Source organism: Elgaria multicarinata, chromosome 2 (assembly GCF_023053635.1).
Source record: "Elgaria multicarinata webbii isolate HBS135686 ecotype San Diego chromosome 2, rElgMul1.1.pri, whole genome shotgun sequence".
In the NCBI taxonomy this organism is placed as follows: Eukaryota; Metazoa; Chordata; class Lepidosauria; order Squamata; family Anguidae; genus Elgaria; species Elgaria multicarinata.
In genome coordinates this window covers 102,137,548-102,150,309 of record NC_086172.1, presented here as the reverse complement: position 1 = coordinate 102,150,309, position 12,762 = coordinate 102,137,548, and the positions used below count along the sequence as shown (strand labels likewise).

The following is a 12,762-nucleotide window of genomic DNA, read 5'->3' as shown; positions in this document are numbered from 1 at the left end:
TGGGACCAGGAGCAGATCAAGGAATGGTCACCTTGAGCATGGATCTTTCTTAAGGGTCTATGTGGTGGTGATGTTGATGTTGGTATAAAGAACCAGAGTTTGCAGTACTGGAGATTTGCAGCTCAGTCATCTGCAGGTTTACACAGATATAGGGTGACCATATGAAAAGGAGGACAGGGCTCCTGTATCTTTAACGGTTGTGTTGAAAAGGGAATTTCAGCAGGTGTCATTTGTATACATGCCACACCTGGTGAAATTTCCTCTTCATCACAACAGTTAAAGCTGCAGGAGCTATACTGCAGCTGCACTGTGACCAGATTTAAAAGAGGGCAGGGCACCTGCAGCTTTAACAGTTGTGATGAAGAGGAAATTTCACCAGGTTCCCCATATATACAAATGACACCTGCTGAAATTCCCTTTTCAACACAACTGTTAAAGATACAGGAGCCCTGTCCTCCTTTTCATATGGTCACCCTACACAGATATCTGACCTCAGTAGGGCTTCCTTCAAAGTAAGAAAGGACCATGGACTCAGACTTGCCTTTTATTTGGATTTATTTAGCTACAAATTTTATTTTATTCCTACACAAAGCTTGAGTCAACTGAGTGATTATATTTTGTAAACATAAATTATATAATTGATTGACTAACTTCATTCCACTAGGCATTATGGTGTGTTTTTTTTACACTTATTGAAAAGTACATATTTAAGGCCTAATTGCATGTATATATTGGAGGACAGCTAATTTTTGCCATTCATCTCTGAATACTTTGACAGAACACTGTATTAAACATTGTTTCTTTAGTCATGGAAGGATCAAGCCATTAAAATGGAGGAACGCTAATAAATGCAGATTTGGATAGCTCTAGTTAGACTATAAACTGCAAAATGTAGCTGCTTAGTACATAATCTAGATGCTTTGTCATAATTATGAGAACATAGACATTAAAAATGTTTAGTCAATAGTTGCAAAGAGAGTTATGAAAATTCCATGGAAGTGTCATCATAACCCTCAGAAACCAAAATGTTACCAGAATTTTGCACAGCTGCTTCTCCTCTAGAACTTCCCACACCCACTCACATTAACCCTACAAATATATAAGAAGATATTGCTAACAGTTCAAATGTCCCTCAACAAAATTACAGTTGAAGAAAATGAGTTTTCTGTTTGCAAAGTTTTGAAGGTTCTAACAAAGAATTCTGCAGCTAATCATAAGAATATTTGGGGACTTTGAAGTAGTATCCATATGTTATTCAACTGGGCAGTTATATATAAATACATAGGGCCTGAAATGCAGGGTTCTTCACACACCCGCTGGGGTAGGAAATACTTGCAATTTTTACAAATGTTAGATTTCCAGATGTTGTTGGACTGTAACTCTCATGATCTCTGACCATTAGCTATGCTTGCTAGTGATGCTGGGAGTTGTAGTCCAACATCATCTGGGAATCCAAGATTGGGAAAAGCTGATGAAAGTTGGGCTTAAAAATAATAAAGACTATTCCAAAGAGAGGTAGAGGACGCAAGAGGTAGGGGCAGCAAACTATTCTGTGACATTCCCATTCCCTGATCCTCAGCAAAACATGCACAGAACTGTTATACCATCCTCTGTTAAACAGAAGCCATGTAGTTGGGAAATAATGTAAATTAATGGAGGCACAGTCTTCTTCTTTTTTTTTTTAATAGGAACCAAATCTTCTGGATCCAGTGCTACTTCTTTGCTATTTGGCATCTGGCTCAAATGAGAGGAATTGTGCCCACTGAATGAACTGCCTTGCCAGCCAGTCATTAAAGATGATTAACTATCCTTCCAAAGATGCTGACCTTGAGGAGCTAACATGAATATAGTCACTTCCATTTCACAGGTTTGTTCCTCCATGCAGTAATGCTTTCCAACTGTCATAGGTATGACAGTATGGCAATAGGTTTTTTACACCAGGTTTCTGGAGCTATAATTGTTTTCAAGTGTATTATTATTATTATTATTATTATTATTATTATTAGACACAATTTATGAGATACTTTTGTGTGAGAGGGTTTCACTGTTAGATTATGAGCCTGAGACCAAACTGTTCACATTTAGAGAAATGGTTGTAAATTGCTCAGAGCCCATAGGATAAAGCAAGAAACAAACAAGAAATTAAATGTGAACCTGGGCAAGTATTAAAATGTCTTTACGTGTGAACCAGATTCATGAGACATATTTGTTCAGCCCACAAAAGTGGAAGAAACATAATTTGCAGCTTATAAGTGTTTGTGCCACAATACATTTGTCAAGCTTTAAGGTCTGACTCTTGCAAAACTCTTTGTTATTTTGCCACAACAGTCTAGCACAGTTACCCTTCCAGAATCTTTTAAGACAAGTCACTCACCAGGCCCCTGTGAGGGAACCACAGATCCTCCTCTGCCCTTGCTTTTAGCCCTAAAATTCATAGCCCTTCCTCTGGGTTTGTGATTCCTTTTGTCCCTTGGTCACCTCCTGTGGAAGAAATCATTGTCAAACGCTCTCAAACTGGTTCAGTCCAGTATCTTTTGCAAGGGCCAAGTGTATCCTTCTGCCTACTTCTAATATGCAGGCTGCTGAACTAGAAATCATTATCTCCTCTTTTCATATGAGGCTACTTCTTCACTTGGGTTGGCAGAGAACTTTACCAGATTAGGAAAAAGATGTGAAGCCCAGTTCAGTGGGATTTACTCCCAAGTAAGTCTGCATAGGGTTGCAGCTTGGCAGAATTAGTCCAGCCACTGGTGTGTTGTTATGAATTTATGGACAATTAATTTGGGGGGGGGGGTGGAATTAAGCCGGAGAAGTCTAGGGGGCGTTGTAAACAATGTCATAGATTACTAGGAGAACTATTTTAAAGTTACAATGGCCAGATGGAGGATTTACATTTACATTACAAAGCAGATTGAAGCAAGAAATGCTTTAAGGCCAACAAACTACTCTAGGAGGATTTATGTCTGAATTATAGACTCAAGAAATGTGAAACCAGTTTGTGTGTTACTTGTGCAAAAGAGGCTGCTAAAGTTTACACACACCTCTGGCATTTATGGCAATTACAGTGCACAAAACAAACAAGAGGGACAGCACTACAACTATGTGCTTAGTAGGCTATGGGACTTCACCAAATCTTATTATAATTGGTTGATTTACGGAGAAATCCAAATGTATTCATCTGCATATCTTCATGAGATCTAAACAAGTTATCCAATGAATTAACAAGCTGGTAGAGTGGTATGTTGATTCATAATTATAAACATAGGGGGAAATACTCCAATTGAACTGATTCTGATGGAACATACTGACTCATAAGATCATGGGTTATGCTGGCAGGGGTATGGGGAGAAACACCAATCAAAGCTCAAAGCCAGCTGCTAAGAAAAATAGTTTGTAGAAAGGCACATCTACAAGTAAGATGTTTAGAGTAAACAACCCTTCATTCAGCAGCAAATGCTTGAACTATCTGATTTAGCCAAAGTAGCAAACTGTGCCATATGCACATGCTGCTAAGTATGGGTTCTGTACAATGGGCTCTATGTAACGTTGGTTTAACTTAAGTCCCGTTCCCTTCAATGAGTCTACTCTATTTATTTATTTATTTATTACATTTTTATACCGCCCAATAGCCGAAGCTCTCTGGGCAGTTCACAAAAATTAAAACCATAATAAAACAACCAACATGTTAAAAGCACAAATACAAAATACAGTATAAAAACCACAACCAGGATAAAACCACGCAGCAAAACTGATATAAGATTAAAATACAGAGTTAGAACAGTAAAATTTAAATTTAAGTTAAAATTAAGTGTTAAAATACTGAGAGAATAAAAAGGTCTTCAGCTGGCGATGAAAGAAGTACAGTGTAGGCGCCAGGCGGACCTCTCTGGGGAGCTCATTCCACAGGGTGCCACAGCGAAGAAAGCCCTCCTCCTAGTAGCCTCCTCCTACTTAGTCCAAGAAGGACTAAACATTGAACACAACTCCAGGTAAGCCGCGTTACTGGGGAGCTTGAAGAAGGATCCTAACAAGGCAACCCTCTGTTTACTCAAAGGCAAGTCCTGCTACATTTGATGAAGCTTACTTCCACATAAATGGGTCGAGGATTGCAGCCTAAACCTAAGCGGTCAGAGTACGCGGGAGCTTTTTCTATAGCCCCAGCCGTGGCTACAAAGTCTCTCTCTGTCTGCTCCCTTCGCTGCGGCATCGCTTTTTGCACCGAACTTTAAGCAACAAGCAAAGCTTAAAGGATACTTTTCGGTTGCACTACCTAACGGCGGACACCCCACGTCTCGACTCTTGCTAATTAAGCTTAATGAAGCAAGCCCGGCCCTGTCTTCATGCAGAGGGACACCTCCGAAGTGTTTTTTGCTCAGGTCTTTGGCCTCTCCCCTTTTTCACCCCTATTATATAACCGCTGTGGGATTCACCTTAATGGATATCTCTTCTCATCTGAAATTATGTAAATGACACAAGAGGTCTCCCCTCAGCCCCAAAACCTGATTCAGACTGCCATCCTATGCACCCTTGCTTGGGATAAACTTCCATTGGATTTAGTGAAACTTGCTTCTGAGTAATCAGACACAGTATCGCACTATCAAAATCATACTTCCTGATGTCTCACAGAGACACACGATCTTCCTGGCTATTGGCTTTGGAGAAGGATTTTTCTGTTATTATTTATTATTATTTATTTATATAGCACCATCAATGTACATGGTGCTGTACAGATTACACAGTAAATAGCAAGACCCTGCCGCATAGGCTTACAAGGTTATTGCAGTGCAGCTTTATCACAGTCCAGTTATGGTTCTTCCCCCCCCCCCCACCCCGCTCTCTTTTCCTTCCTTTAGTACCGAATCTCTTCTTCCCCTGATGTCACTAAGCAAAGGGACTTCTGGAACTGGGGGACACAATGGGTTGCAGCCAACGTTAATCCTACTTAGAGGAGACCTATTGAACTGAAAGTAGACTAACATTAGATACAACCCGATATTTTTGCTGTCCTTTAATGCTGATTAATCAACAGTGATATAACCAAGCCTGTATCGCAAAACTGTGATGTTTTTGTGTGCGCACATTTCTTAGCAGCTCCCGAGATGAGGGATTTGTTCCAAGTTCACCAAAAGTTGAAAAATAGGTGGGGGAGAGAGAGGAGGATTTTGTTCTCTGGCTCCTAAACAAGCTCAAAATAAACTCAAAGGTGCTCCCCCTTCCGCTTGCCAGGCCTGCTGAGCTCCACCACCACGTCAAAGAAAACGGCAACAGCTACTGGCCCAAGGCAAGCTAAGCGATTGGTGTTGTTTTGATTTTGAAACATATGTTGCCCAAGCCACAATGCTCTAACAGGATGGAACTGAACTGAATTGTGTTTGTTTGTTTGTTTTAAAACATGCGCATTATGGATGGCTTCACATTCTCAGCTTGGTTCCCCGTTGGCAGGGAAAGGAAAGGACGGGGGATGGGAGGTAATATTAATGACTAACATCTCCTGTGGTGAGCGTGATTTAAAGGCACGCATCCCGCATCCGACTGAAATAAACCACAGGGGTAGGATCTACACTACTGCTTTAAAACAGTTTATAACAGTAGTGACAACTGTTGGGGCCCAGGACACACACCATATGCAGTTTTCAAAACATTTTCAAAGTGTCATATCTTGCTTGGTGTAGATCTGGCTTCCATTTGTTTTAATGGGGCAAACAGGGACTTTTTAAAAGCCACTCTGCGTATTCCCAGTGAACAAAGTACGACATGCTATCCGATTCTGTGAAATACAGAGTTAAAACATTAGTTTGCTCTTTTCTCATAGTTGGTATAAATCTCCAGGAAGAGGCCATTTACACTGATTAATTTTAAAACCCGAGAATTCCGGGATGTTGTCCATCTCAGAGACACCCTGACATTTTCAAGCACTGCTGTTTTGTCCTGTCAGTCTTTGTTGGTAGAAAGGAACACACCCGGTCACTCCCTTTCCCTATCTGTCAGAGATGGATTTTTGCACTGACTAGAATGAAGAAAACTTAAGGAACTAAGCTAACCCATTCCTCAATTCCTTAAGTTACTAATTAACAAATTAATGTGGTCCTTAATTTTCCATCTCACCAGTAGACCAGATCCCCAGCATGGGTTAAACTGAGCAATAATTTTGTCTCAGGCTAGCTTTGGTCTCCTTATTGACTTCATTTAATACTAGGCTGTGCTTAATTCCAAATGTCCCCTACCCTGTAGGCAGGACTGTGAGGAAAGGAGAATCGAGCTTTCCCTTGTAACTTCATACAGTTCCAGCAGAGGACAAGATTTGGGTCTTCACTGAACACAAGGATGAGGTAAACGGGCTGACTTGCTTCTAGCATAGTTGCGTAAGGACCCTAGTAGAGGAGGAAATTAATGCTCAATATGCCCATTTTATGCCAGTGACAAATCTTTACACCAATGCGAGTTGTTTGGCTTGCTGGTTGGTTGTGACATGAAAGCTTATGCCATGATAAATAGATTGGTCCCTAACATGCCACAAATCTGTTTGTTGTGTTTACAGCATTGGACCAACCCGACTACTCCTCTGAAAATGGCCCTTCTTCTTGATGGAAGAGAGGCTGCTGCCCAGTAAAGAGGAGAGCAGTTCTGTTTATACATTTTAGAATGAGAGTGCTACTATTTAAAGTGGTGAAGGTCATTGTAGTGTTAGCAATACCTTTACAGTAAATAGATACTGAAAATTAAATTAACCTGGATTGTATTAGACTAAGCATGCAAGCAAGCCTGGTGTTCTTGAAATATTAGAAATGTAGTAACAACAACTTCACCTCATCAGTTCCTCCCCCACCTCACCACACCCCAAGGAACACAAATAATAGTCTAAAAGCTGCTCACTTGTCTTTCATTGTTTGTTTATTTGTTTGTTTGTTTTTAGCATTTATGGCTAAATGACTAGTTATCACTAATTCTCCTAAAGGAGAATTAGAATATTCATCCTGTCCTTGGGAAGTAAATATGTGAATTTTGTATAAATAAAGTGGGGCTGGAAGAAGAAGAAGAAGAAGAAGAAGAAGAAGAAGAAGAAGAAGAAGAAGAAGAAGAAGAAGAAGAAGAAGAAGAATTCAACTTCAGATACACTTGAACCAAAAAAAGTAAAGCCCTTTTCCCAATATCTGAGAAGTGAAATGGACAAAGAGACTCTGGAGAATAAGGAGAAAGATGAAGATGAGAAAAAGATTCCCATTAAGGCTTCGCACCTGTTGTAAGGGTTCCTCAGGAGCAGCGCCTGGCTGCCTGTGCAACTATCCGTGGGAGTGTGGCAGCCGTAGACTGGGGGAGGCACCGAATATTGCTGGTCACCTGCAGACAAACCACAGAGAATTCACTACCCCGCACAGCAGGAGTGCCTTCAATTCCCAAAGAGATTAATGTCGCAGCTAGTGAAAACTGGGAAAGGGGCTTTCTCTAGTCACTTTACAGCTAAATTTTAAAGTGCCGATGGGACAGGGAGCGGCCCAGTCCTTTTGGAACCAATAAATTCATTGCATTTTCAATAGTCATTTTCATCTGTGGGGGGGGGGGGAAGCACTAATCCCTCATTACCTTAAAATTGTTAAGTTGCTTGACAGAAATATACTGTTAAAAATGGTGGATAAAGCTAGCTTGAGGAGAAATCCTTGGCTTAGATGGAAGCAGTCATACTGGCTGTCCTAAAGATGACTGAGGCAACCCATATTAAGCGCTAGTTCCAGTTTTTGAAGGTGGCTGTGTAAGGGCTGAGTCCAGACCCTTAAAATCAATGGAATCACATTGATTTCAATGGGTCTAATTTAAGTACGATGACTGGATCCAGCCCATAATGCTAAAAGCACCATCCACATAAAGTAAAGCTAAGAGCACGATCCAGTTTAATCCCAATTGGTTTCAATGGGATCTAAACGAGGCATTTAAACTTTGGTTGGGTTGTGCCCTTTGTATTTAGTCAATAACATTTAGTCAATAAATTGATGATTCAAGCACAAAAGAAGTGCCTGTTTAGCAGGACAGCAGTCAGAGTTTAGTCGATAACAAAAGCTGATCCTAAAAACAGCTCTTGTGGAAATAGCCCCGCTTGTTTCAATAGAACTTGCTACAGTCAGCACACAATCTTAAATATGTTTATTCAGAAGTGTTTGCTGAAATTTACTCCCAGGTAGGCGTGTTTATACTCATATTTACCTGGGAGTAAATTCCATTACACTCAATGGGACACTTTTGAATAGACATAAATAGGCTTATGCTGTTAAAGTCTTATCAACTTCAGTTGAACTACACTGACTTAAAAATCAGTCCATACATTTTGTTTTATGTGCAGAAGCTCAAATGTTGTGCTTAGTTATAATTGGTGTAACCTCGGAAAAGGTCAGGTTGTTTGTTTGTTTTAGGGCAGTGCAATTAAGGACAGAGAATTGTCACCTTAGTCCTGATTTACACTATCACTAATGGATCCTATTCTCTTCTGATTTCCACCCAAAACTACTTCCGTTCGATCCCCACCCAACCCTAATTGTCCGTCTACTCTTGGCAATGCTATGATCCTACCGTTTATGGTGCAATCCTACAAATGTTTAGACAGAAAAAAGTTACTGACTAGGGAATGCTGGGAGTTGTAGAACTTTTTTCCTGTCTAAACAATGCATAGGATTGCACCCTTAAACACACGCCCCAAACCTATTGCCTCAACTTGCTCCCTTTGTAGACACCCTCCCAACATTAGGCTAGGGCTCCCTTTCATGGTGAGGCTAGCACTCCCGCTCCTGGGTAGTGATGGGGTGCTGGGCCGTTTGCTCGTACAGAGGTTATTTCTGCTTGCAGTTACCTAGAGACGTCTGTTGGCCCATGGGGTCCTCGTGCTTGAAGGAGTGGTTTGTAAACTGTGCTGCGTGGTGAGAGGGAGTATGGCCATAACTTGGAGTGCCGTCAAATGCCACTGTGCCGTAACCTGCCAAGAGAACAACATTGTCAGGAATCAGGAGTTGAATCGCGCCTGCCCTTGAACTTTCTCATGGAGCGGCTTCCTGCAATATATATATAAATAAATCCGTCCCCAAGCAGGCAGGCGTCAAAAGCCTGAAACCTTTCAAGCGGCCGGTGGCTCCTTCTGGAAGAAGAGATACGCCAGCGCAGTGAACCCAGATAAACCCATCGAAGGGAAAGACCAAAATAGATCGCTCTGTGTTTATGGCAGCAGAGGTTCTTGTCCAGCCCCAGCCTTTCGGGATTCTTATGTAACCTTCCCCGCCATTCCCCCTTCTACATCCGAACTGGGCCTGGTGGAAGGCAACTATTTCTGGCCATAAAAAGCGCTCGCTCAGGCTACCACCCATTAAGAGGACAATAACTTCAAAGAGGTCGCTTCAAAGCGGAGGCACAAGTTAAATTCCTTAGGGCGCAATCCGATGCATGTTTAGACAGAAAGAAAGAAAAAATTCCTACAGTTCCCAGCATTCCCCAGTCAGCCATGGCTGGGGAATGCTGGGAGTTGTAGGGCTTTTTTCTGTCTAAACATGCATATGATTGTGCCTTTAATCTATGCTGTACCTCAATTCCCCTTTCATAAAGTGGCCGTAATACTGCTGCTCTCTGGGAATAAGAGAAGAACGGGACGCGATCAGGCACACAGTGCAGAAGCTGTGGACGAGGGAAGAACCTCCAGTCCTATGCACTTCTCATGTCGATTTCAGTGGGGCTCCCTGCCAAGTCATAAGCAGATCCTAAGGCTGTTTACTTGGAAATGAGTTTAGGACTCAAGGTGCCTGTCCGGCTGTTAGGAAGGCGAGGCTCAAATGCTGTTGTGAATCCCGGGGCTGGTGTAAAGTTTGGGCTGCTTCTGAAAAGGGCGGGCCGGCCATGCTTTCATTAATGGTTCCCCATATTTAAGAGAAGGTCTCCATCTGTTAAGCGAACGCCTGTTTCACATGTAAAAGTTACCCTTTAATCTCGTTCTCTCTAGCTTCTCACTTGTTTTATAAGATTAACTTTCTGAAAAGTCTGCAATAAAAATGGCAGGCCGTTAAATGAAAAATAACCTCCTACTTTTAAGTGAAAATTGCTCGCTCAAATAATAATAAACAGCCCATTAAAAAAAAGTTTTTTAAAAAGAAGCGAATTCAGATGGAAAAGAATCGCCTCTGGTGACCCCAAGGTGACACCAAATCGTAAATCAGGCATTTAGACACCAACTTTCATTAATTACTTGGAGCCAGTTAAACAACTTCAGCTAAAAAGTAATTACAAAGTAATATTATCTTTGAAGCGTCTCGGCTCATCAGCATTTACCCCAAGACCCAAGAATGCTTAGTGTAGCCCTTATGAGATCTTCCCTAACTTTCCCAATCACACACGACATGTTGACTTAAAATAAAGAAAGAAATTGGCAGTGCCTAGAACTCTCCCTTATACTTAAAAGCGTGTTATTTCTAATCTTTTTTCCCTCCTTTAAGGCTGCAATCCTATATAGATTTACCTGGGAATAAGTCCCAGGGAGCTCAATAAGACTTACTTCTGAGTAGACCTGTATAGAATTAAAGCAACAAAGAGTGTTGTGGCACTTCACACGCAAACAATTTATTCTGGCGTAAGCTTTCGTGGGGCGGGGGGCGGGGAGAGAGAAGTTCATCCCATGCAAGGTTATGCCAGAATAAATTTGATCGTCTTTAAGGTGTCACAAGATATGTGTAAAGTCTGGTCGGTGACCATAATAAAGATGATGATGATGATGATGATGATGATGATGATGATGATTCCTTGTTCTTTTTGCTGCAATACACTAACACCACTACCCTCTAGAAACAATATAGGATTGTGGTGTAAGTCCGCTTGTTATTTAGAGAACAGGTTTTATTATTCCAAACATGGAATTGGCAATACAGACCCATGGAAGATTGTGCAAGACAGGGGCCGCAAGCAAAAGCTCTGTAGCAGAAAGAGTTGGAAAGTGCCACTCGCACCCTTTTTTCTTGTGCCATGAGCATTACTACTACTCTATTGGACGCATTAGTTGGACTAAACTTTCACCTCTGGAAGGGCTGTTCCTTCAACAGACAGTAGATCGGCAGTTATGATGATGAAGATGGATGTTAGACAGACCATGACAAAATTGATACTTAAGAGAGAGTAGAGAAAGGGGAAATTTTCCAGACCACTCACGTGAATGATTCACTGACAACACATATGCAACCCGATCCACGAGCTACTTAAAACAGAAGAATTTTATAAAAGACGATTTAGACCTCTGCTCTTAAACTCATCTACGGTACCCAAAACAAGGGTGGAATTTAGGGTGGGCCGGGATACCTTGCTGTTTTATAGGGTTGACCCAGCCTAGTTATTAACATCTTGGGATCTCTGTATTTAACATACATTTGGGTTGGTTAAGAAAAAAAGTATTCAAAATATTTAGAAAATTAATTTTAAATTAATTTTATTTTCACCAATAGACAGATATAAATTCAGACTCATGCCTTTTGAATAGATTGCGGCATGGACCAAACTGATGGTCCCCGAAGAGCAGGGCTGCCTTCTTCTTACATTACAATTCTGCCCTTGATTTAGAAGTAAACATCCTAAGCATGTTTACTCAGAAGTACTGTACTAAGCTTAATTTCTAGTAAGTGTATCTACTTGTTGCAGCCTTTCTTGAAAGTAAACCTGTTGAAATCCACTGGCTGAAATCTAAAAACCGCCTGTTTATTTCCCAGTGATGTGTTGAGGATTCAATACAGGCCAAATAGATGGGAATAAATCCTACTGAATTTATGTGGACATTTTCAAAATTAGGGAAATGGGGTGTCAGACTTCAGTGAAATTAATACCCCCTACCTGAAGGTGGGTATACTTGCTTAGAAGTCTCCGCGATTTTAATGGAACTTGTTTCCAGGTAATTATGCTTGGATCATAATTTTAAATTGCTATCCAAAAGACCAGGTTATGTTGGATTTTGAAGCCTACTGAAGTGCCGCATTAATGCCAATGGCACTGCTCCAGAATAAACTGGAGTTTTATTGCCTTCAGGTTGCAGCATAAAGCAGGTTAAGTATCTGAACCCAAAATTTTAGTTGCTTGTGGTAGATCCTACTCTTATAATCACATTCCACCCTTTTATAGTGATGTCAGTGGTGCAGCTAGGTACATTTTTAGACCCTGGACTTTAACGGTCATGTGTATAACTTCAGTTGTGAAGCGCACCATTAACATTTCTCTTCACCATAACTGTTCTGCCCATGCCATCCTTTGCAACATTTTCTATATTCTGTGTGTGTGCCTGTGTGTGTTTGAGTTTGAGTGCAAGCCAGAGAGAGCCCAGATTTTGAAAAAGGAATACTCCAAACATACACAGTTTTGCATTTTAAACTTTTATCACTTAAATAAAAGTACCAGCATGACTATAGGGAAAGAAATGTACTTTCCTTCTACTACCCTGATACTAAACACATTTACTTGGGAATAAGTACCACTTTGTTATAGAAGATAAGTAGAAAATAATAAAATGCATATCCGTAACCATGCACATTCCAGCCAGCCTAACTATAAAATTGGAGGGGGTAGTGCCCATTGCCCCGACTGCTGATGCCGGGCCTGTGCCTCGATCACCTGCCACTCCCTGGGTGGTAATCTGGGGTGGACTGAGTTTGGGGCCCTGGACTTTGGCCCCAAAGTCCAGTCCTAGCCACACCTCTGAATGAAGTAGATTTTACAGCGAAGTAGTTGGATTTTGCCAGTCAATTCCCAATGAAGTCAACAGGA

General features: G+C 41.2%; 1 protein-coding gene across 4 annotated transcripts in view; it reads right to left on the bottom strand.

Annotated features, from left to right (window-relative positions):
- Positions 1–12,762, bottom strand: part of WT1 (WT1 transcription factor) — a 51,110-nt gene that overhangs the window by 31,585 nt on the left and 6,763 nt on the right. For 3 of the 4 annotated variants that reach the window (XM_063118777.1, XM_063118778.1, XM_063118779.1), the window contains exons 2-3: positions 8,837–8,959; positions 7,236–7,338 (exon numbers count right to left, since the gene is read on the bottom strand). In XM_063118777.1, coding sequence (XP_062974847.1) covers positions 7,236–7,338; positions 8,837–8,959 — 226 coding nt within the window. The remainder of the gene's footprint in view (positions 1–7,235; positions 7,339–8,836; positions 8,960–12,762) is intronic. The other variant, XM_063118780.1, reaches the window with a different exon arrangement.